Genomic DNA, 26,797 nt, shown 5'->3' with positions numbered 1-26,797 from the left:
GTTAGTTGAATCAAGAGAAATAAATAACTGAGAAGAACCTCAACCGTGTCCGTTCACTGTGTGTCGTTGTTGTTGTTGAATATGTATGCAGTTTAAAGGTATATTATGCGGGACCATCCAAAGTTGCCTGCTCTTCCTACCGGGCTCAAGGAGAGCAGCAGAGAGAGAGAGAGAAAGTAAAGGAAATGAAGAGAGGGGGTGCGTTAGAGAGCAAGGCAGAGAATCAGAGAAATTGTTTTCAAGGTGGTTATGTTCTAAAGAAAAATTTAGTTTTATTAAGTCCACACCTCTACACAATCTTGCGAATCCTGTCAGATTTCTGTGAATGCAGCTGACGCACATGCCTCATTCTGTCCAATATTCGCCTCTCTGCGTGAGAGTGTGTAGCTCGGCCCCGCCCTCAGTCAAACAGACCCACAGCTCTTTAAACATCCATGACAGGCTGAGCGGGTTAGGGTTTCAAAAAGAAGTTCGACTCGGATATTGCTACCTTACCATCATTCAGTCTAATGTAATCAGCGTAAAGCTTTGTAGTTTATGTGAAAGGTCATTGAAAATCCATTTACATCAATATTAAACATTTTCATTTGAAGTGTCGACAATATTCCATAGCTTCTTTTTACACTTTATAAAAACTTTACACTTTCTATCTAAGAATTACTTTGTGTTGTGAAAACTCAGAAGTTTTCCTAAATCACTAAGCAACCATTTTGATACATAACCAGGCTGAGATTGAATCTATGTTTGGTCAAAATACACTGCTTGGTTTTCAAATGTGATGGCAGAGTTTCACTGTGGCATCAGTCTTTAAAGAAAGTAATTGTGATGGTCTCCAGGCTGTGCTACCACACAACAGACGACTTTTTGAAAAAATATCTCCAAACAGTGTGTGATCTTGAGCTCTCTGCAGGAGCTCACAGCCCATCATAAAGAAGTTACATTTGAAAAGCAACCAGTGTTATATCAAACAGGCTCTTAGTGCAGGATAAATAAAGCAGTTCAAAAGCATCCTTAGCTACTGACACAAAGGTCAAACCAGCCTTTATTCATTGTTCTTTTTACACAACCTGAAATATGTCAAAAAAATCTGTAGGAGATTTTATAACACTTTAACACAGATCATTCCCTGTCACAGTTCTTTGGTCTCCAGTTAAGCAGTACGTGAGTGCAGGTTAATGATATTGTTACTTAACCGAATTAAAGGTTGAACAGAATGTCATGAAAACACTGAATGAAAAGCTAGTCTGGATCACTGCTGTTGTGGCAACACAAAATGTCATGTTCACTGACGTGTGTGACTTCTGAGTGCTGCTGGTCGCGGCAGGGCGTCGGGGCCGGAGTAGCTCACGGCCTCAGTCGTGTCGTCCCAAGCTACTCTCCCATCATCCTCCCGTCCTCATCCACACTCCCCTCTCACCTCCTGTCCTCGCTAGACATCAACAGACATGCCATAGTCAGGGCTGCTGGTGAACTGAATCTTGCCATCTGTTTCCTGCTCTTCAAACACTATGACCTGTAATGATGCAAAAAATACCAGCTTAGCCGAGGTCATGAAGGACACTGAGAGTGGGTGGTTGAGCGCCAACGTCAATACATGGACACTCAAGAAGAGTTGGCAGAGGCAAGAGGGAGAATCACAGATACAGTAGATATCGCTGATGCCTTTATTTAGAAAGTGCTGCAGAGTTCAACACCATCAAATCCACAGGGTGATGAATATCAATAGCTGTGCAACTGTTGAGCTGTGAGTTTACTTTGCCAGTTAGAGGACGTGTGGACCATAATAAAGTAGGAACTAGATAGTGTTGCTTTTAATTAGTTATTGCTATAATATAAAATGTTTTATATACAAGTTTATAATTTGCATCTAGATCCATACCTGCATCAAAATACACACAGTGATAGATTTAAACGTTGAGTTTTTGAAGATACCTAAAAACCAGGAGTGTAAGGGCATGTGTGTTAATGAATAATTAGGTGAACTGCCATCCAGTTTTGGAGAATTCGCTCAGAGATGAAACAAAACTACATGTAGAAATGAAATTACTTGATCGTCAGAAAATTGAACAAGCAGCTATTTTCATAATTGGTTGATCATTGGAGTTTTTCATCAAACAAAAATGACAAACATTTGCTTGTTAAAGCTTCTCAAGCAAGAAGATTTGATGCTTCGCTGAATATTGTGGTTTTTCAGTGGCAAAACAAGTCATTGATTAATCGAGAAAATAACCAGAAGACCAATCAGTGATGAAGAGTGGAAAGCTAAATTTGGTTTCTCAAGAAGACCCAGGGGCATCTGTGAACTAGTTTTCATGATGATCCAAATATGTCATGTATCTATAGATGTGGTTAAATCTAAACAGCACAAAGTTCTTCCATGGCCCGTGATGTGACAGCACATATATATCAACATAATGTGTTTGGTATCTATTTATCTATCCTGTTTAAGTTCCCATGAAACAGCTAGCAGAATGCTATTTGAATCCACATATTAACATGTTTCCTATAAAAAACAGGAAGCTAGAGAGGGAACTGTCACAAGGATTGATTGGCGTTTACAGCACAGTAATTATAGCTATGTATTTTTCATTAGTTTTTTTTTTTAATTCAGTTAATTTAATTCAGTTTGCTTCCAGAGTGGGTTTGTTTCATCTCAGTTTTTATTGTTTAATAATGCTTATTTTTAGTCCAGTTTCAGTAATAGTTTAGATTTTAGATTTTTTTTTATTATTATAATAACGGGGGTAGTTTTCAAGGGCAAAATTTAGGAAGTTAAAGATAGTTTTTACAACTGATTTTCAGGTTGGTTTTGTAAGTACACAATATACTTTTATTTATTTATTTTTAAATAAAGTCTAGTCTAGTAGCAGATTTTATTTTTATTTCAGTTAACTAAAATGTTTTTTCATATATAGTTTTCATTTTTTACTTAGTTTTGGTCAACAATAATAATAGCCTTGGTTGACAGTACAGTAGCTAATAGTGCTGTGTCAATGTGCACGAGACATATGTGATACATCTATTTTGATTTCATGGGAACTTTTAAGTCACAGATGTACAGGACTGAATACACCCTTGGTGAAATGTAACTCTCGCAAAACAAGTTTCCCTGTACAGAGCTTTACATCACTTAAAATGTTGATATCGTCAATGCTAAAATGTGCTAGTGACTTTGACAAAAATGAGCACATGTAGATCTGACAAAAGTACTCTACCTGGTTGTCCCCCCGGTGAAGCCAGGGTCCGGGGACATAGAGAGTTTGCTGAGGGCCGATGGACCAGTATCGTCCCAGATTCTTGCCGTTGATGAACACTACACCTTTGCTCCAGCCCTGTGAACACAAGCAGTGACTGTTCACCATGACAACAGGCAGGCTCAGCCGATTAAACACAGATGGGTAAAAACAAAGAACCACGTTGATGACCACAAACAACACATGGCAAGCATTCCTTTTTGAATACGATTTGCATCTGTTGCTTAATACATCCTGAGTTGTTGTTAATAATAGCTCTTAGCTTCTCTACATCCAGCCATGTCACTGTGTGGCTCAGCACTGGAAAAATGTGGAGAAGTTACAAGCTAATAAATGAGAAATGTACAGTAGGGCAGGCAGGACAGGATTAGTATACTATACAGAACTTGAGAAGCGTGTAAATTATCTATGAAAGTATAGATTGATTTCTGTAAAATCTAGAGGAAGTAAAGCCTGACATTGATATCTGATTTAATAAATGTTTAACTTGATCTTTTTAAATTTTCAATTACCCTGACACCAGTCAATACACAGTAATGCTATCTAATAATACAGCCCTGTAACAAAGACTATCTTTTGGAAGTTTGAATGGTTCCATTGATGTCAGTTTTTGAGCCTGTTGTTGGTGCTGCTGCTGTTCTCCTGGGTGTCCTACTCACAGGGAGTTTGATGAAGGTGTCTTTAGGAAAACTGTTCAGATAGAGAGTGGCCCGGAAATAACCTGGGAAGGAGGGCCGCTGACGCATAGACGTCCAGTGGCGTGAACCCTCAAGTCTGTAAAAGGAGAGCAAATCACACTTCCTTAAAGATTACACTTTTCACAATGCTGCATATTTCATGGCATGGACGTATTTTTCAGATACACCCTGCTACATACCAAAAAGTGCATCAATCTTGAGTTTTAGGTGCTCAGCCAGCAGTATACAGTGTATCATGTCATTCGTATTTATATGCCTACAGTAAATGTCAAGTGAAAGTTTGCATAAGGATGCCAGGGGAAATATTCAGAATCACTATCTTTGTTTTGGCTGTACAGTAGGTTTTATTTAGCCTCTAAGTAAATTCAAAAGGTTGCCATGATATAAGGTTGCCATGATATAAGACCAAACTTCCTTCCCTGGTTATGCATTTTTAGTGTTCATTCGTACAGCGCTTCAGGCCTTGACATTTTCAGGATGGTGCTGAGTTAAAAAAATAAAAAATGCAATTTTTTCAGTAAATGAGGAGAGACTCAATAATGGCTCCGAAATACAGTATTTCTTTTTTTTTTTTTTTTAATTAAGGAAGATTTTGTGATTGGGAAAAATTGTGTCTTCCAACTAGTGATACCGACTCTAATCTTTCATGTGATACATACAGGAAGCTATTATAATCTTCTAATATGGAAACATCATTAAGGAAATGCATTTGCACCTTGGGGTGCACTGAGTCCTGCAAAATGAGACCTCAGAATGATTGGCTGTAATAGAGAAATTACCAGAACTGATTATTATATTATGTGATTTTTGCCACATTAAAAGCCCCCATAACATGTTTAACAGCTGGCAAGAGACATTTTGCATCAAAATCTAAAATCGCTCGGACCATTTGACTCCTATTCATTGCACTGCTGTCTATTTTGTGTCTCAGTGTTGAGTTGATGAGTTAATTCTTTGGTATAGTACTATTTAATAACTATCCTTGTGAAAGAGTTATCCATGTTTCTGTTTCAATATTCAATTACTGTTCTTTGATGCTGCAAGACTGACATTTTGCTGTAAAGATTTTCTTGCTGACACATTCAAGACCTTCAGTTTTTCACTTCTTTTCTTTTATAAATACAGCTATTTGCAGGAAGCATGGGGGTGAGGTAATGTGTTCATTTGTGGCTATGTTAAAGTAAACTTTGTATTGGTATTGTAACTGCTGCATCCTACAGCTAATAGATTTAGTTGCTTGGTGGTAGTAATTTACTTAAGATCAAGCTAAAGTTATCGACATTCCCTTGTAGCATAACAACTTCATAAGCCAACAGTAAGACATAGCTCAGGAGCAAGGCCAACATAAAATGTTATGTTATAAGCCAGTTGTTCTGCTGCTGTCTGGCAATACAGAAGTATGTGCTGTGCTAACTTCTTTCCTCAGGCTGTGAGACTCCTCAATTCATCTTCAGCACTCCACTATAAAAAATATTTGTAATATTTTTGCATCCAACCTGGTGGCAGATATTAAGAATAGCTATGTAGAAATAGCTTCTTGCTGAAGATCTTGTTTACTTACAGTATGTAGGTCATATAGAGGCACCAGTATTAAATCGAAATAGTTTCATAACCAGTAAAAAAAACTCCTTGCAGTATGCTTAAGCTGTCAGACACATACTGCTAACTGATATTCAACTTAAAATTAAGTGTATTTCTACCTTCCGGTTTCATGTGGTGCATTATACTAGTAGTGTACATTATGAACACCTTGTGCTGTCAAAGTACCAGATTGTATTTTAGTAACAAAGAGGTAAGAGCTTCTCTCTCTTTACCAACTGCAGCCTCGTAATCTACCGACTGTACTGCTGAACTGGAGGGCTGTGTTTTGATTTCTGAATTTTGCTGTCAAGTTCCCAGTGTAATTGTGTTGAGCGGGGAGATAATCAGCTGCATTGAAGGCAGGCATGTGTAATGACAGAGGAACACAAACACGGAAGGAAACTGGAATATAATTGAAAGACACAAACCTGTTTACAAAGCCCGGCTTCATACTCAGACTATGAATAATGAAGTCTCGGAGGACGTGCTTGTTTAACTCGATATCTCCAACAAGACCTGAAAGGTAAGTCAAAGGTTCCGTAACTTTTTCTTTTCTTTTCTTTTTAAGACACTGTTAATCAGTTCCGTTCTAGGTCTCTAGTGTAAAAGATCATTAAGCAAGAATTGTGCTGACTGAACATCTACAAAAGCATCAGTTTACTGAATAATTTGTACCTTTGCGCTGCTCATCCAGGGTCTTCCCATAATTCACTCTTCCACAGTTCTCCACCAGTAAACTTAGAGTTCTTTTTCCCTTCAGTGGAGAAAAATGTAAACAATGAGAGGCATCATTGACATTAAGCAGTGTTCGTCAATGGAAAGAATGCACAAAAAACAAGGGAGGGGAAAATTCCTTTTTGCTGATCTGGTTTTAGTAGGTGATCAAGGCTGGTCTGCACTTTTCTGTAGAGGTAACTATTCCGATTTGTTCAGACAAATAGTCGTTTGATGATTTTGCTGTCGGCTCATTGCTGGGACCTTGCAGCCAAAAACATCTTTCAGCATCCCCTGAAGCTCCCACATGCTGCATGTTGTTAAATATTAACAACTTTATCCATCTGAAATAAGCTTATAGAAGACTAGGACTCAACTACATACAGAAGGATGCAAACATACACAGACACACGAGATACCTTCCCATCAGGAAGAGAAAGTTCTTGCGTCTTGTAATCCAGAACACCAATAAAATGTTTGTCCACAAAAACCTGGGAGGAAAAAAAAATGGGGAGTTAATATTTTTAAACAACAAAACAGCATGAAGCATTTGTCTTCACATTACATTGTTTCACTTCCAGTGCTCCTGTAAGTGTTTCCCTCTAACAACAGAGCAGCTGGTTGCAGCCTGAGCTTGTTGATTGTGCTCCACAAGTTCACTGAGCAAGGCTGTGATTTCTAACAGTTTTCTCAATGTTCTCACAATGGAAAGTGTAAGTGTGTGACTGTGAACATGCTCATTATGTCTGTCTTCCTGTCCTTACCAGTGCTCTGTCTCTGACGCTGTTCTTTGAGTTGAGGTACCCTCCGCTGGTGATGGTGGTCTCGTACAGCGTGTAGCCGTATGACTGACCGTTGTTATTGTTGACAGGCAGATTTTCCATGTTCACCGGCCTCTCTGACTTCAAAGGCTGAAAATGCAAATGAAGAGTTTGAGACAGACATAAGGTTTGCCGCTCAAACAATGTACCTCACAAAACAGGCGCTGTGGAGATATATATTTTTAGACAAGATTGCATAATGTTTGCTTTATTTAAAGTGGAAACATCTCAAAACAACTCTCATTGCAGATGGGGTGTTATGATTCCTGCTGCACAATCTCCCACTTGCAAGATGGCTTCACCCAAAGTGATGATTTATCAAACCTAATGAAGCTTTCCTGTCTGGCATTCAGAGCAATTCTTTTATTCAGCCGCAATCCTTTGCATACCCTTGGGAGGTGCATTATGCACTCTTCACAAGACAATAAACACTCCCCGCTATGACACGATTAACCACCTACCTCCAAACACGCAGATACAATATCAAACTCGCACATCCCACTCAGTCTCTCTGAAGCCACTGAAGAGAAAAAAGGCTCTTTTTAAAACAAGGCCGTGTGGCTGGTCAGGGGCAAAGTAATTGTCGTCTCGGAGGGAAGCAAATTATGGCGATGGGGAGTGAATAATTAATGTTGTAAGCAACTGCCAGACGTGCTACATCTGGTTGGAATATAAATGTCCCCAAGAGCATGGTGTAAACGGCCAAACTAGACTGGTGGACATGAAAGCGATGAGACGTGATGACACCCTCCAAACAGGTTATTTAACCAATCTTGTTTTTTCTGTTTGGCAAAGGGAGACTTTCTGTTGCGTACATGTTTTATTTCCACAACAACCTGCTTTACAGTCATAAAGCTGTGCGCAGTTGGTTACCGCTGGTCCCTGTGCATGCCACTAGTGCATTTAAAGCAGGAGAGATTGCCTTGCTCAGGGGCACCCCAACAGCATGTGTTCATTAAGAGGTTAGTGATATACCTTTTTTGTTTCTTCTCAAATTTTCTCTATAGGTCAAGTAAATGAAGCTGATGGTGGTTGATTGTTGCGAGCTCACTTCTGTCACTTTATTACCGAGAAATTAGATGATTCTATATAAAGTTTGGTTTATATATTAAAAAAAACATGTGCTATTGTATGTCTTGAATTTTTTATACCAAACAACACCCTGGAAGTGCAATAAACAATAAATGTTAGTCTGATAAATATCAACCCGATACTGGCAAAGTATTTCTTTTCTCACCCTCAGGTGTAAACAACCTACAGGTAAGGAACCTTTTTAAAAAATACAAATATGTGAAATTATTGATTAACTTATCCATATCTGCCATGAGAAGCAGGTAATTATCAGCTAACAATATTGCCTGAAAAAAAATAATAATAAATTGTGTATCCCTCATGATAACTTTTATCAGAGCATACTGTTCATAACCTGCTCAACTCAACAGAGGTATGGAAGTGTTGCAATGAAGCTTTACTTAACGTCATCACATGCATGGCAAGTTAAAGCATTGATACATCGTGCATCGAGCATCAAATATGAAACATAAATCTGAAGAAACAACCAATGCCAACAAGTACAAGAGTGAAAGAGTGAAAAACAAACCCTGAGCATTTTTTCCTTATACCAGAATAAGAATTGGTGCAGCCAGACAGAGCAGGAGAAAGGTCTGGCTATACGAGACTGGAGCGCAGGCAACTACACTGATTATCTGTCCTACGTAACCGGGGGCTGGGGTTGTTATATTATAATCTTCTAATGTTGATTGGTTGTATGATAACAGTGTTGAGTAAAAAAATGTGATAAGGAGCCTGTGCGACTATAACTGTGTGTACTGTCAATACACCTTCCCTCAGGCAGGCTCTTTGAGCAGGAGAATACATTTTTTAATGTGTTTTGTGTATGATTTTCTTTAGTATTTCATGTTTTTCTGTTGTCAGTCAACAACCTTGTAATTGTGTTTTGAACAATGCTACAGAGATGATGTTTATTATTTTGCTGCCTCAAATTTTTGGCACTCTCTGTGCGTTGGTAGTTTACCTTGTCAGCGAAATGCAGACTGTCCCACAGAGACAGGTGCTGCTGGACGACAACAGGCTGGTACGCTCTTCTTTCCCGAACAGAAGGCGGTTCAGGGAGAGGCTGGGCTGAAAACAAGCAGCAATAATGAGGGTAACGCTACGTCTGGTTGCAGGTTTGACTACCTGGAATATAAATTTAATCAGTTTATCCTGTTTTATCCAGTTTATACCCAGGAAATGGGTCCAAACTAAGCTTCTAAGGGAATTTTATAACTACTAGATCATTATCATACATTGTCCACATGTATATAAACATGGGTCTAATAACATCACACAAAAATAGACATGAATCAATACACTCTTAAACATATGCAAATTCAGTCAGAGAAGAGAGTTGAAGTTGGATATTTCTGATCTTTAAAGAAATCTCTTTAAAATTGCAAATGTGTGAACCTTCACATCTTTGCATCTACATAACACATCTGAGAGAAAGAGGGAGGGAGCGAAAAGAGGGCTGCTCTGTAAATTAAAACTGCAAACCATGTAGGTCTTAAAGAAAACTATATCAAGATTTTTGGTACAGCTGGTGCTAAAGTAGGAAAACAACCTTTGCCAACAAAACAAATCCCTAAATTATACAAAAGAAAGCTACGGCATTCTCTTAAAGGCGTCTTCATATTAATCAATTAATACCGATCACTAAAGTAACCCATCCCTTGGACGCTGATTTTAAGGCTTCTTGGGTGAGTTGTTTGCCCTCCACAGCAGCCAAAACAGTCACAAAACAGCCCTTTACAACAATTAATAGCGGTTGCCTGCGCCCTCAGACTGCTTTTAAAGGTGTTAAAGCATGCAGAGACACCAGCGGTCCCTCTGGAAAAGGCTCGACAGCATTTCCTTATACAAGTGGTAACAGCTGGATCACTTAAGGAAAGCTTTGAGGATAATGGTCGACACCTTTCCCCCTAAATGGGTCTCTACGACACTTACAAGCCAGTGCCTTTGCTCATGTATATAATGTGTCAAACCTAAGAATGCACTGAAAAGATATTTCTATGAAACTATGTCACTGATTTGGAAATATTCCCACGACAAAGCCCATGTTATCCCAGATCATCTATATAATCCTGTGCAGAGGAGACTGTGGCAATGTGTTGCTAGGCAGGAAAATCACATTGGTTGGGTTCAAAATTGCTCAGATTTGACATCTGACTTGATCATTTAGACAGGAGGTGAATACTTAAAATCCTATAATGCTTAAAGGTAAACTGTTTTAATACAATATACTGTTTTTTTGCAATTTGACAGCTTCATAATAACAACAAGAAAACCCCCAAGCGTACATGTCACAGGTCTACTTTAAGCTTTACGCTGTTCTCAAAGATCACTGTTAAGACTTTTGTCAGATCAGCCTGAATCCATGGCAAGTTATGCAAAAACAACACCACAGGGAAAAGAGTTACTGACACAATGTACATGATTTGACAACTAAACAACAATAAAATATCAAGCTGATCTAATTAAAGAATTAGGTCATGTGTTTGTGGCTGCTGAGTAGAACACAAAGCCTTCTCAGACTCTCATATTCAGGCCACTGCTCATTGTTCAGCAGACTACAAAACATAAGGATGAATCACGCACAGTCAGGCAGCCTTTCAAACTATCTTCAATCACCACGACTCTGGGCAAATTATCACTTTGTTGTGCTGGATCCAATCCCAGATTGCCAAAAGCTACATTTCCAGTTCTGGCCACAAAACACTTGAGACTTCTGCCCCTGACCACAAACCCTTGTTTTACAACTAGAGAACGCTGCATCAGTGATAAACACGATAAAAGGCCTAGTATGTAATTTTCACAATGGGTGGTAATTGAGGGTCTTGGTCTTGGGCAGAAATCTCACACACATGCACAAACACACACGAACCCATATCTAATCCACGCTTGTAATCATATGCAAAGTTATCCCGCTTTAGCCAACAGAGAGCAGGTTCTACAAGGAGAATTAACTTAAGTGGGGAGATGAAAGGGAAAGGAGAGAAAGAGAGACGGAAGATGTGGGGCCCGTCTCGGCAACAACACACAACACTCACTGTGGTAGAGGCTGAATAAATTCCTCAGAAGATGGTACTTGGTGGTGTAATCCCCAGCCTCGGATAATGGAGCATCGTAATCTGAAAGATAATGTGCTATCAGAACAGCGGGCTCGGGAGCCAGAGAGAGAGGCAGGGATGCCTCTTACCGTGGCAGATGCTTTCACTGCACTCCCCCTATCAAACATCTTGAGACAGCAGCGGGCCGAGACACATTTTGGGTTATCTTGACAGAAAATGGAGCCGTTTTGAGGCGAAAAGGTAAAGGGGGCATTCAGAGGAGTAAACACAGGTATGAAGACTGCTGGGAGGTCAGAGGCGGTCTTCCCTGATGCCAAGCGGTTTTCAGAATTCTCCTCTTTTCTCAAGAACGAGGTCATTACAATGTTACATACCCTAGAGGAGGATATAAAACCCATTGTACCATCTTTAATTTACATTTCCCCGTGCATTTTATTAGGTAATGAATTCATTAGTGTGCACTGCATATTCAAATTTCAAAGACCCCCAGAAGGTCAGAGGCTCATGAGTAGGGATAGCCTCATCTACAGAAAACATGATATTCTAATCATGTTTAAATCGAACTATCCTGTTCATATGTGTATCAAGCTCATAGGCTCTGACTGTACTTAGTGTCTGTATTTCAAAAAAGGGTTATTGTGTGATGATAATGTGCACTCCTGAGTCTTAAAAGGCTTTAAAGGGGCACTATGTAGTTTTGGAGAAGAAATTCAAACTCAGACTTTTAATATTTACAATATTAATGAGGTAATAATACAAACTCAGGAATATTTATTCTGAATAAACAAGCTATTCTCAGAGGAAAATAAGGTTTCCAAAACACTGTTTGAAACTAGAAAGATGGCAGGGTCCGCCAAATATAAACAAAGTAAAACAGTATGAAATTGTGTTGTCCTTTAGGGTCGGTTTGTTTATTCAGTCATGAAAACAAAGAGAGTTTGTTTATTTAGTTTGTTTAGATGTAATAAAATCAGTAAATGAAGATCCTTCTCTACTGATTAAATATTAAAATGCTATTAAAATGCAGTTTTGTGTTGAATCCTAGCGGCACAAATTCTAGTTTATCCCTGACGAATCGACCCTCGACCCCCTTCTATTTTTTTCTCCTCACAGGTACAGGTCATTGTGTTTATTCCAATGTCACAAAATGCTGGTCAAAAACAGATTCATCACACACATCATACCATAGCTTGTCACCATCGGTTTAGGTAGTGTGACTCCTACGGCAGTTGCCCCATTCATGAAGCCAAAATTTGTCCCTCCATGGAACATGTAGAGGTTGATAGACATGTCCAGTTTAAGGACCTCTGTGACCACAGCTACCATGTCTGTCGAAGAAAGTGAAAGAAACAAACCCCATTTAATACATCAAGTCTATAATTTATCTTAATTGTTCTAATTTAACCAGTGAGTGAATCAGAGAATTACAAACACAAAGCTAAACATTAAGTGACAAAAAGAAAAAAGAAAATCCATTTGACTTCTGCTTCAACAAGCCAGAGCCACCGTTTCAATAATCCTATCGCCCTCAATTCCACTTCAATTGAAACATGTACAGACCTCTGCCACACATCCTATTACAGGTTACTACAATTTATTACAGGGACTGATCACACTCATAAAAAATCACCTCCCTCCCTCCCTGCACAAATTAGCTACTTATATTTTGCAGCGAACATGGCAGAGCATGTAATTAAGTATTCAAATTGAACTTTAATGGTCAAATTGGACTGACTTTAATGATTTGAATCAAGGGCATGAGCCTTAGTGAATAACAATTGAACAGGGTGAGTGACAGAGCCGGACGCGGTTGGCTTCATGGTGGTGGTGGTGTTACTAGCTGTGACCAACTGCTGGGCGTGTTGCAGTCTGCAGAGCACTGAACTGTCAAGGACATGAATCCCCTCTGAATATTCCAGCGTTCATTTCATAGCTGTGACACTTTCTGTGTGGTGCAGGCCTTTTTTTTACCCCCTTTCTCACTGGTGGAGAAACATAAGAAAGCCCTTTTCATTTCCAAAACATTTTTTCTGTTAAGATGTGGATGGCTGCTGGGAATGACAGGGAGTAAAAAGGAAGCTTGAGGCTCTGCACCGTGTGTTTGAAATGAGAGGTTTCCGAGAGCACTCAAGATGGTGATAGCAAGGTGTGTGATTTCCATTAATCTTTACAATGGTGAAATAGGTGCTATCATGTATGTCATGACTATAGAATATACTAAGAAATATCACCCTGCTGGCTGAAGAATGTGGACCCTGTTATATGGTTGTTATGTGGCATATACTATACAGTACATCTGACACAGTATCTGGCTCTTTTACATTAATATTTAACTAGGTCCCCTCATGCTTTTAGGGCCCATTGCCAACAGCAGGGAAAGCCTAAATAGTTTATGGTTTGTGTGCTTGTGACGTGTAGCTGAAACAACTAGTAGATTAATTGATTATTCAATAAACAGAGAATTCATTGACATTTCTGAAAAACCATCAATTGTTCATTATTCAAGAAAAATTGCCAAAAATATGCTAGATGTAGCTTCTCAAAGTAAAAAATATTTGACTGTTTGATATCATTCTAAATCAAATAAGTTTACAGTACGGACATTTTGTCAAACAAAACAAGCAATCTAAATACACAACCTCAGGATCTTGGATGTTGTGCAGGACTTTCTATCTAATAAAAAAAAAAAATCAAGAATTTCATTGACAATAATTACAATATAATAAACAATAAACTTTATTTATAAAGCACTTTCAAAACAACATTACAAAGTGCTTAACAAGAATTGAAACATTTATGTAAACATTTAAGAACTGAATCAGACAGTTGAAATAATGCAGAAATAAAATGGAATAAAACCCAGAACAACAATGACAAATACTGATAATAAAACAAATAAGACATGTTGACAATAAAGCGGTGCGCTAGAATTAATAAAAGGCCTTTTAAAAGATACATTTTGGGAGGTTATTTGAAAGATGTCACTGCCTCTGAATTGAGTGATATAAATTAAAAGATAAATTTAATCGATTTTTCGATTCAGAATTGAAAATGTATCTTATGTCTCAGTGGTAGCATACAGAACAACAAAGGGCCAAGGATGGAGCCTTGGGGAACACTACAGGACAGACGAGGCGTCACCCATGACTTTTGAGAATGTCCTGTTTGCTAAATAGGAATTACACCAAGCACTGGCTCTGATGCCAACCCACTTTTCAAGACGATCCAATAGGATAGAGCAGAGCTCAAATTAAAATTTAGCAATCACCAGCATCAGCTGTATGTAAGAGGTTGTTTGTCACTTTGATAAGAGCAGATTCGGTGCTCAAAAAACCTGATTAAAATGTGTCAAAAATGTCACAAATATTCATAAAAGAAACTCTCAAGTTTTAAACAAGTGGGCGCACTATTGCATGCTCATAAAACACAGCCAGTCGACAGAGAGCTATTTACAATCAAGACCAGCAGTGTTAAAAATCACTTGAAGAAATCTTGCAGGCATAAAACCTAAAAGACTCAATGAAGGCTTTAATTTGGCCGTTGTGCCCTTTCAAGTGCACAGTGAAAGGCCTCAAAGGTAATCAGCAAGGCAGAGGGGTTGCAGTGTGTAGATGGGGCACCAGTGGCATGACCAATCTGGAGTTTTATTTCATTTAATTTGGTTGTGAAGAAGGATAAAACATTTTTTCACAGATCACTGGGGTGGCTCCAGCTTTGAAGAGGGTCAATTACAGATTCAATGGATTTTAAAAGAATCATTTTAAATTGTTTGTCTGGCAGCATTTTGGGTACTTGGTGGAAACAATAAACTCCGACAGACAAGACACGAACAATATGTAAGTGCTGTAAGAAAGTAGTGCTGTACACCACGGCTAACACGAGCACTTTGCGAAGACACCTACAGAACCACCACAGCTCTCTACTAAAGTCAACCGCGCCTGTGAATAAAACAGTGAAAGGCCAGACAGACAATGCTGACAAATGCCTGGGAAATAGTAAGTGTTCTACTGCACACTCGCCCACTTTTCGAGTTCCACACAGGGCAAACATAGCCAAAGGTGACTGGGAGCTTAAAAGGCCAAACCATGGCATCGCTATTGTTATTAAGAAAAACTTAGTGTTATTTATTTTTGTTATTTATACTGTTTTTATTTTTACTTTCAATTTGTGGAAAGGAGTTCAGTTAGAAGATCACACACAGCTTCAATTAGAAGTTAGAAGCTCACACATAGTTCATGCAGTCATAAGGTCTGAAGAGAAATCATACAGGAGAGAAGCCAGTCAGTTCAGTTTGTGGCAAAATCTTTTACAGTGCTTACATATTGTTTGCGTCTCTTACTGCATATGATAATTCATACTCAGAAAGTAGAACTGAAATGAAATTCCTGCACTGTTTTGCATTTTGTGACTTTAGATCGGATAAAAGACTATTTTTCCAGTCGTATATTTCCATCATTTAAGTTTTCTTAAAAATAGTGTTAAAATATCGTCTCGTATTGTTATCGTGAAGCCAATATCTTGCATCGTCTCGTATAGTGAGTTGAGTGTATCGTCGCACCCCTAGTCATTTCACAATTTGATATGAAACCACAAGATGATCGTTTTTCCATTTCCACTCTTCTTTTCTGCATTTTCTATTTATTCCTCTGGTGGTGTTATTTAACAAAGATATGGTTTGACTTTCCAGAATTTTCGAGGTGCTGCAGAGTCGAGTAAAGACTTAAAAGTAAAGGCTTTGTGGGCAGACAAACTAGCCTTGCAAAGATCAGCGCTGTCAAAAATAAGCCAGAACAATGTCCAGTGTGTGTCCCTTTATATGATTGGGACCCTCAACTACGATTAAAAGAATGCACGATGTCTATAAAATCCACAGTAAGAGAGGAACCAGAGGGGTAGCATTCATATCACAAAAAATCAAGACTGAAAACACAGGTGGTAGGGTCTTTCTATTTATTCAAAACACACAAAGTTTCCAAGCGAAAGCAGGTAACATTGAAGAATTCTAATGAAGAAGGAACAGGTACAAGGTGACCTGAGGTGAGGAAGGAAGGCTGACGGGGATTGAAAAAGTGGATTTAACTGTGATTAGATTGTTTCTGTGTGGACTGTGAGTAGAGTTTGTTATTGGACCCTGTCTTTCAGTGATCCTAACGGGAATGAATCAATTAGTGGGGGCAACAAAAAAACAAGAATCAGACAAAACAGACACACACTGCACTAAAACTTTTTTATTCTATTCACTGACGCATCAATAATAAGGATCCAAAGATATAATGTATAAAATAGGGCTGGGCGGTTAATCAAATTTTGTTTCACAATAATGATTTGGGCTTACAACAATTATGAAAACAGGATAAAACTATTACTGCACTGCATTCTGTTTTGCTCTCGTTTTATTTTGTCTCATTTATTTGTTGAATTATATTTAAAATTCAAGAAATCTACAGACAAGTTTAATTGTGATTATGATTTCTTCCATAATCAGGCAGCCCAAGCATAACACTATGAAATGGGCCGATGCCAATGTTTTCACACAATTCCTTATCCCCCTACTGATCGACAGTTGCTGCAGTAAGGAGCCAAGAAATGTAGCAATGCACCAACAAAGGCCAGGAAGAAGAAATCTGCTAGAGAGTGAATGTGATTGTAAACAATGTAGATTTCAATTTCTTCCAAAAATCTGTTCTGCAATTGTATTATGAGAAAGAAAAAAAAAAAAAGAAAACACACACATTTGTTAGGCCTTGTTCAAGGATACACACAATGCATTTTGTAAGAAACAGTGAACTTAAAAATAACTCCACTTTTAAGTCCAAATATATATTTTGTTATGCCTTCTGTGTAGGTGCAGGCAGTTAAATATTGTGGCAAATATGCAGCATGTGACCTCTAAGACACGTTGCGTGTACTGATACTGTATGATCTCGCTAAAACCTTATTAAATGCTCAAAGGGAAAGACAATCCCAGTATGTATCTGGAACTACAGCCCATGTGGATAGAGAGGAAGTGGGAGAGCATGAGATGAATGTGACTCGTCCACCTGTCAGAATCAGTGGAGCACGTCTTTGAACAATCCTGTACAAGGAAGTGTTTGAAAATCTGGCCTCTGAACATTAAATATATGTCCCAGAGTCAAAGTTAAGGGGGCGGCACACACACTCTGGTTTGTGATACTTGGCTCACAACCTACCATGCATGAAAAGTATATAAATCTCTGACAAAGCCACAATACAAGGAGGAAATGACCATATGCTAAGCTGTACACCCTAGCTGCACTGAGTGGGCTCTGTGCCTTTTGTGAAGGAACCTCAGCGTTAGAGCGACTGCCTCACATTCAGTCTGGAGAATTTATCGCACACAGCCCCCATAGCAGTTAGTTTTTCCTTACCCTGCCTTTCCTCTGGCATCGAGGCTGTTTCATTCTCAGCTAAAAAGGTTTGTCTTAAGCCTCTCTTACCCTAAGGCACTGAGACTCTGTCTTACCCTCAAGACAAGCTGTTTTACCTTCACAGATTCTGTATTGGCTCGCAGCAAGAAACCTGTCTCACCCCAGTCTCAAATTAGACAGTATTATCGACCTTCTGTACAGAGAGAAACTGTTTCACCCTCAACAAAGAATCCATCAGCAGGAATCCCGTCTTACTCTGATGAGAACACCTGTCTCTCTCTTATCAGCAATCCTATAGGACGCTCTAAAGAGAAGTCTTACCCTCAGCTGCAAACACATGATGAAGCTCCCCCCAAAGATCGAACCAGCCAGTCCAGTACTCCATCACCATCTTAGGCATCTGAGGCTTGTGGGGGGAAAGAAATGGTTGGTGTTAGAACAGTTACAGAAAGCAACACACACTCAATTAAACAGAAGACACAGTTGTTTTCAGTAACTACATTAATGCAGGAGCACACACCTTGGATAAATTGTCTTAACAGATTAAAGATATTCTCTCAGGCTTCCAGCTTTTCCTTTAAAGGTAAGGCTATTCATTTTCACTTAGATACCGGGATAGTGTACTTACTGGGAAGAGCAAGGATTGCTAATGATATGTCTGTTTGATGTACGGTCTGATGTTTGATTGGATCCGAAAAAAATCCGAAGTGTTATTATTATATCATTATATAATAATAACATGAAGGCAATGAGACACAACTCACTTGTATTCCATCCAAATGCTTGATCTCATTTTGGTTCAGTTTCTGGAAATTGATGGTTTCTAGTACTTCAGACAAAAAACAGGAAAACAATATTATTAAAACACATAACAAAGATGTAGACCAACATTTCAAATGAATACCATGCCTAACTGCAGAGGAGGTCCCGTCTAATAGCTTTATGGGATGGTTATTGTTTAGAGTTGTACTTAAACCCTCACATTCTTCTTTTCTCACCTGGAATGTCCATAAAAAGTAGGGATGGATCATGATTTTCCAAAATTTGACTAGTCATTAAATTAGAAAAAATCAAATAGCTTTTGTTTTCCCTTGTTTTTACCAGGACCTGGAAATAACGAAATATTACAGGCCTTGGTAGAAGTGTGTTATTACTAAAACGTGTGTAGCATGGCCTTTTCCACTCGAGGTCAGTATAAGCCTTAGCCTCTATATGCTACAGTACATACAAACAGCAGCAACATGCAAAAAATAGTACAGCTATCAAAGGGTTCTGTGTGGAACTTCTTGGAAAAAATAAACGACAATGAGGTCGATCTTAGTTAGCTAACTATCTTAGATAATAGTTCCCAGTGACTATCTAATAGCATTTTTGCTTGCGATGCCCAACCCTAATAAAAAGCTACATTTTCCTCAGGATTCAGCCAACAAGGCATCAAATTTTAGCTCTTCACCTTTCTGTGTATATAACATGCAAATCAGGATGACTTCATATGCACAATATACAAAAGATACTTAAGAGATGCATTAAAACATTTTGTGAACTCACAGAGGAGGACATTATTACAAAACCCTGTAAGATCCTGTCCCGTTAGTATGATAATGATAATGATGATGATGATGTCATGGTTTGCAGTAATAATAAAAGCAGATATACTGTGAATAAACAACCTCATTGTGGCTTTAAAACAATGGTTGCTAATGCATGTGCATTAAAATAGCAGGAGGGTCAAAGAAAACAACTAAGACTTCTACTTTCCATTTCATGTTTGTGCCAGAGTACATGAAAAAAATAACAACTTTCTGGTACAACACAGAATCCTTTGTGTGTAGAATCTAGTTGTGAACTGCAGCTGCCTGACACCGGGCTCACACCTCTTTGTCGCACACACCAACCACCATACTGTATATGCGTGTGTGTTTGTTTGGGTGTGTGTGTATGCTCAGTCTTGTTTGTCTGACAGCCTATCTGACAATACCTCCTTTCACTCCTCCAAGCTTTAGTCCGTCCTTGTTGTCTGAGGTCAGCAGCAGCTCTGTGACGCCCCTTGACAATAACGCCTGGAAAGAAGGGGGATTACGGAGGCAACTAAACAAAACAGTGGAGGTTTTTTCTGAAATGTTATTGTTGATTTTTTTTGAAAGACTGAGAGTGGGTGAGGAAAGGACAGCAGAGGGAACAAGGTAAACAAAACCAGTGAATTCAAAATGTTGTTTTCTTACCTCCTTGATGAAAGCCATGTACCCTTCATCTTGGGCGTAGGAGCCATATTCATTCTCTACTTGAACTGCGATAATTGGGCCTCCCTTGGAGTACTGTGCATTAATTAGCCGGTGAATAGAGGACACATATTAGGACCTGGCACCAGTTCTTGACCATCCCTACCCTCAATACAGCTGAATATTTAAAACGCTGTGAAATGGAAATCAGAGCTTGATCAATGATGCATGCACCCGGTAAAAAGTAAGGCTCGGAGGACACAAGTTGAGGCGTGTATGGTGCATTGCATTGCCAACAATGGTAAAACAGCAGATTATTGCAGTATTGTGGGAGGTGGTAACAAAAGATGATTGTGAGTAAAAGGATTCTATCATGAAAATAATCTTGAATAGCTTTTAATCATATGCATGCTGAAAGGTCCTATATTGTGCTCATTTTCAGGTTCACACTTTTATTTTGGGTGTCTATTAGAAAGCGATTACTTGCTAAACAACTTGTTTTTCACATACTGTCCATTGTTGCAGAACTTTTTATTCACCCCCCTTCTGAACGCTTTGTTTAAGCTCCTGTCTCACCTCCTCCTGAACAGCCCAGGCTGCTCTGATTGGTCAACTTTTACAGGCCTGAGCAAGCACCGCCCACTGTGTTTCTGCCTCAGCTCTGCTGGGGTTTTTGCAACCACCGCTTTGCTGGGGGCATGGCTGAAGGCAGGGACTGTAAGGTTGTGACATCACAACATTTCAAAAGTCCTGACGGTTCGTTTGAATTAACAGTCTCTGGTTACGGGCTGTGTGCATTTCTTCTTGGATTGAGTGCTTTGATACTTTCACAGTATTTAATTAGCAGCTAGACCTGTAGAAATCTCACTTTCTACAATATGGGACCATTAAAAGATGAACTGACATATGTCTGCATGCATGTAACAAAGAAAACTTGAATATCTTGGTGTGTGCATCAGTGAAGTTACTCTTTAAATCCCTTTGCTAAAATGGAAAGTACCTGCTGTGGAACAACTTTCTTAATGAGCTGATTAAAGAAGGAGTTGACGGCTTCAGTGAACCCTGGATAGGTTGTTCTCAGTTTCATTTTTGGATCCCGTAGTAGCCAACTGAAAAGAAATAACCACATCTTTAAAGTGCTCCAAAACAGTAACATACAAGTTCTTCAAAGCGCTGTACTGTGAACTCTCTTTAGGTTTTTAGCTATCAAAGATAATCGCACCAACCTAAGCATGACTATCATGAAATGTGGTGCAGGGGAAGTCATGCTTCACTGCATGCCCTGAGAAACACTCTGTTTTGATGATTATCAAATAAATATTACCTCAACCTCACATTGCCAGAAGGGAAAACTACTCCAAAAATACCTACTTCCAGTCTTTTTCCCTCAAACACTATCTGTCCACATCTATTTTGATTACAGAATTAAATGAATTCATCCTTTCAGGGAGACATGCCTGTCAGATTTAATTATTGTTCTCTCTGATACCTCCCCAAAAGTCTGCTACATCATCACTGGCTTTCATGTGAGCAACATTAATGGTTAACTTATATGATGTGTCGATGTCCACTATGTAGAAAGCCCGGATGTCTTTGTGTCACGTATGTGCAACACTTTAAAGTGGGCCGATCTCACCGAGACAAATTCTTAGCCAGACTCCTGGTAAAACTGGCCGAACGGATGGCAGAGACAGCACGCTTGAAATAATTCAAGTAACTAAACTGTGACTTCTTTCTGAGAGATGAATGGATTTAGCCTGCAGCAAAGACAAAGCTTACAAACAGATTACCTGACTGAACAATTCATTTCCAAGCCAATTTAAGGGATTAATTTAGCACCCCGCTGGCTATTTTTAAATATTTCATTACCATGTTACTATGCCTGTAAGACAGATACAAAAAAAAAATATCTGCAAAGGTAACACTTAATTGTGGCTCCGCAATTTTTACCTGGGGAGTCCCCCTAAATCCCACTCAGAACAGATGTACGGCCCCGGACGGAGAATCACCCAGAGGCCCAGGCTGGCCGCGAGGCGGAGGTAGGCTCTAAGAGAAGGATACAACATGTGCTGTCAACAAGGTCTGTTTATTATCAATCCAGTTCAAATGTTTAATGTAGCAGATATAAAGAAGGGACAGATAATCATTCTCCATTCAAAATGAAGCAGATGTTCACTTGCAAATGATATGTATTCATTCTTAAATATTTCACTCTAGTTATTTTTTCATTTTCAGATCATATTTTTTTCTTTCCTCGCACTAGACTTGACAGCAAGCATTACATTTGACGGATCTACGCCTTTGTAGTCAATAAATTAAGGATCATTAATACTGACTGACTGAGCACACAACTAATTCATTAATTTCTTCAGGGTAAACGTACACCTTCTCAGCAGGATCAAATGATTCAGGACTGTGGCGAGCTAAGCCCTTCTGCAATGCAACAGTGCCATCTGCAGGGGTTCACCTGCACTCCAACAGTGTCTTCCCTTTATCATTCCTTACTCTAAATCCAGCTCATCCTCAAAGTTGAACACCCCTCGCTCAGGCTCGTGCAAGTTCCACGGCACATACCTGAAAAAAAGGAATAAAAATGATTTTTTGAGTGAGCTTTTCAGTGTTGTAATGCAATTAATATTAGTCGTTGTAAGACTGTGATCATTTCTTGAGAGAAATCAATTATTTTGTCCTTCTGTTTTCTTACAAAAGCATTTTATAAAACTATGACTCAGGATTTTTGTCAAGTCTATTTTGCTTTACTCAGATTTTGTTTGATCTGTGCATAATCATCTCCAGTCAAACAACTATCTGACACTGGTCATTCTGGTGCCTTAAGGTTTATGGAACCAGCTGTAAGTTGCAGCTAGGGAACCTACGTCGTGAGAGTATTGAGGCCACAGGCCTTCATCTTCAGCAGACGGTCCTCCCAGTAGGCTCTGGGGACTCGGAAGTAATGGATGGAGCCCCCCAGGATGCGGAAGGGTTTTCTCTCCAGAGTGAACTGAGACGAGTTGGCCGTCAGACCCTCCACACGGCTCATTCTTCTTCCTTCAGGACGATTCCTAGGGGCAAAATCAATAGAGAAAAGATGCCATGAAGACATTTTAGGCATGTTTCTCCGATGGGAAGTCAGCTTCGGGAATGAATATTTTAGCCTTGTTGCACCTGTTAGGAAAAATCCTTCATGTAAATCATAGTGATAAAAGGTAGCTCATATCATAGGTGTGTCCTTCATGTGTTATCCCTGCATTTGAATGTACTATAATCATATCAGAAGAGGCAAAACCTGAGGCTAGATGTTCTTGGACATTATGCAAGTTTCAGTTGTGATGGATTAGATTTAAGTCATTTGACTACAATAATTAATCATCCTGTTGTAATGCTGTCTTCTCCATGTACATACACTCTAATTCTGCATAATGATATAACAATAACCAATGGTGGAATTTAGCTAATTACATATACTGAAGTAGTACTGTACTTGTGCAGTCTTTTCTTTTGGTGCCACTTTGTACTTCTACTCCACTACATTTCAGAGGTTAGTATTGTACACTGTACTTTATCTGGCAGCTTTAGTTACTAGCTACTTCATGAATGAAGATTTTTACACAGAGAACATATGAAGAGTTCATAAAATATGATGTTAAGTTATAAGGTAAACTACCCCGGACGTTTATACAAGTACACCTGAAACCATTCGTCAGTTGACACAGAATTAATTTGCAAATATATTGATAATCATTTAAGTCATTTTTCATGATTTCAAGCTCCTTAAAGGTGAAGCTTTGCTGCTTTTCCTTTGAATCATTTTCATCATCGTAGTGTATTTTTAATAAAGTTTTGGGCTGTTGGATGAACAAAGCTAATATTGTGAAGGTTTCACTTTGGGCTCTGAGGAATTGTGACAGCACCCCTCGCTATTTACAGAACTTTTGCAGAGTCCTGAACATAATAATTAAAAATGAGCTACACTTCAACCAACGACAACAGTAAAAATCCTGCTTCTACATTAACGCATGAGTAATAATGATTCATTGATATAGTAGCAGAACAGCAGGGTACATTGTAGTTTTCTTAATAATTTAAGTGCATTTTCCTGAATATACCTACAAACTTTTACTTAAAGGTGCACCATGTAGTTTTGGGGGAAGAATCAGAAGAGAAGGATATTCACTGACTGTTTTTTATGCGTAAACCAAATAAACACATTCTCTTTGTTTTCATGACTGAATTAACAAACTGACCTTAGAAGGCAACACAGTTTCATACTGTTTTACTTTTATTATATGTGGCGGACCCTGCCACCTTTCTAGCTTCAAACAGTGTTCTGGTGACCTTATTTTCTTCTGAGAACAGCTTGTTTATGCAGTTATGGAAAACATAAATAATATCTCAAAGATCTTTAAGAGTAATATCTTAAAAATTTGAATTCTGAGTTTGAATTTCTTCTGCAAAACTACATAGTGCCCCTTTAAGTTACATGTTTTAATACTTGTAAAAGAGGTGGCACAAGTAAAGGATCTGCAGTATGCCATTGTGCACACACACCTGAACACAGGACACACTGAGGTCGAGCACAGTGACAAGTAACATGTTACGTGTAGTCGTGTTCAGTGTCCACGGAGTCAACAGGTGAGCGAGGTGAGAGTTCACGGGCTCTTATTGTGAAAGTCTTTTCCAAAACAGTCCTGTGCAAAATACTTAAAAGCAGAAGGCAGCAAGTATGAAGAAATACAAACAGACGACTGTTTTCTTGTCAGTGTCTGTGGGCGGGCTGCTCATCTTCATGCATGACTCGCATTAGAGTGGTTCGATATGTCTTCACCTCACTGAGACTCGTGTTAGCTCGTCGAGTGTTTCCCTTACCTTGTCAGCTGATAAGCAAGAACCGCTCCGACAGCGAAACACAGCAGGAGCGAATATCTTTGTTTCAGGGACAGACGACGACAGAGGAGGCTTTCCATCGGCGACGACCAGACGACTTGAGCAGCTCCTAACTCTGTGACGTTTGGTTTGCTTTGTTTACGGTTCCTGTTCTACGAGAAAGTTACCAGCCGGTCCAGTTTGGCATGTCACGCCACGCCAAAAATGACATATTAATATTAACCACAGAAGCTACCCCATGTTCACACAACGCTAGTAAGCCTGTGTTGTAAGGTTACTTCCGGGTGTAATACCTTTTAAAAAAAGAGAGATATTACACGTAGTTTCCTCTGGTAGCGGTTTGTATCAGAAGACCGCAGCAGTTCATGTAACTTATCTCCAAGCACACGCACACTGTACTACTGTCTGCAGGCAGGGACCGTCACACTGTTACGCTGATGGATAAAAACGCAAAACCACAAGGTCCCTAAATGTATTTCCTTCAAAAAATAATAATAATAGTAAAATAGTAATATTGTAATATTAATTATTATTGTTATTGTTATTGTTATTGTTAATTAATTAATTATTTAATAGTAATATTGTTTTTTCAACATCCATACTTTCAGTGCAGTTGTCCTCCAGCTCCTTTTTAGTGACTGCCTAGCCCCGTCTTTTTTGCACATTTGGGCAAATAAAAAGAATACAGTAAAGAGAGCTGAAGTCATGCCCCTTCTGGTGGACCTCATGGGACCTTAATTCAGATTAACTGTGCTGTTAATTACACATATGACGTATGTCAGTTTCAAAGTCAAGAAAGTTGCGGTTTGTTGTAAATAAAGTAAAATATCATTTAGTTTTGTGTGAAACCGCTCAGTGAACTACATCGTCATCGTCATCCTCAAAGGTCCCACCAGCACCATCATGGTCACCATTTTGTAACAGAAAAGGTATTAAACAAGTCACATTAACAACTGCAGTTGGGAGAAAGGTTAGTCAGTTTCGTGAGCAAGACAATATATATACATTCTTTTAAACTTCCAAACAAATGTTTACATGTTACATGTTAACATGTTTAAAAAAGTATTTGTCTCTCTCCATTCACTACCATATGTATTTTTTCCAAAATAAGGTCCCATGAGGGAAACCAGAAGGGGCGTGCCCCACAGTCTCCTTCAGGTTACAGCCATGACAGTTCCCAGGATGCTCTCCATCGAAGTGCAAAATTAAATTTGGTTTTGTATGTAAATTGTTCCAACCTGACAATTTGTAGAATGGTATACAAAATGTAATCACAATGCGAAATAATTTCTCAATTTTCATGCCATGTAATAATTATTTTCTAAATGTACTGCCCCATGACTTAAGGACACCTCTCCCTCCTCACAGCTTTAATATTATTTGACTGATATCTGCTTATTTTTGTGATTAATAATGAGGATAGAACAATGTCAACAACAGTGTCATAAAGCAATTGAGATTACTGGAACAACTCCAAAAAGTATACACCAAGGGTCTCTTCAGCTTTGTAGTGTAGTTCCAAAAAGCACTCTTGTTCAATATTCTTTAATATTTATTTTTATAAAAAAAATATATAAATAATAATATAACAAATAATATTTGTTGTGGTGCTTTTTTTTTGACATTTTATCTCATCAGTTATCATAAAATGTTGATGTACTTTGAGAGGCAATGAAGAATAAACACCTCAACTACCAGGGACACAGAGGCCTAATAATATGATACACACACATATGATATTGCGTTGTAATGTATTACTATTCACACATAATCCATCATCTGTAGGATTGTAATTATATTTACAGCCACTATAGGGTATCCGTACAGTCTTTATGTAAACTATAGTATCACTGTGAACAATGTAACACCTCCCTGCTCTGACTGAGCACTACTGAGAGACAGAGAGAGACAGGGACAGACACAGAGCACTATTATATTTTTGTTCTGAAACAACAATAGTTTCCCTTATCCACAGCATTCGAGGCCGCCCAGCACCATCCTCCCTTCAAATGCACCCTGACAAGCTCAGCATCAAGGTACAGCTGTGACAATGTTTTTTATATGATTGGGATATTCAGTTATTTAGCATTTGGGACTTTTTCTCGGT

At 38.8% G+C, this 26,797-nt stretch overlaps 1 protein-coding gene across 1 annotated transcript; it reads right to left on the bottom strand.

Annotated features, from left to right (window-relative positions):
* Positions 1-1,011: 1,011 nt before the first annotated feature.
* On the bottom strand, positions 1,012-25,042 carry LOC141010131 (beta-galactosidase-1-like protein 2). Its single transcript, XM_073482976.1, has 19 exons — positions 24,673-25,042; positions 22,683-22,868; positions 22,312-22,380; positions 21,757-21,852; positions 20,807-20,915; positions 19,810-19,902; positions 19,566-19,647; positions 18,352-18,416; positions 17,909-17,993; positions 12,383-12,526; positions 11,178-11,258; positions 9,104-9,210; positions 7,012-7,158; positions 6,667-6,738; positions 6,209-6,287; positions 5,962-6,049; positions 3,914-4,028; positions 3,216-3,332; positions 1,012-1,513 (listed from the first exon to the last, which is right to left on the bottom strand). Exons 1-19 carry the CDS (start codon positions 24,768-24,770, stop codon positions 1,430-1,432), a joined length of 1,917 nt encoding a protein of 638 aa, XP_073339077.1. The 5' UTR covers positions 24,771-25,042; the 3' UTR covers positions 1,012-1,429.
* Between the last annotated feature and the right edge of the window lie 1,755 nt (positions 25,043-26,797).

The sequence above is a fragment of the Pagrus major genome, chromosome 2 (assembly GCF_040436345.1).
Source record: "Pagrus major chromosome 2, Pma_NU_1.0".
In the NCBI taxonomy this organism is placed as follows: domain Eukaryota; kingdom Metazoa; phylum Chordata; class Actinopteri; order Spariformes; family Sparidae; genus Pagrus; species Pagrus major.
Note: the sequence above shows the minus strand (reverse complement) of the source record. Positions and strands in the feature narration are given on the sequence as shown.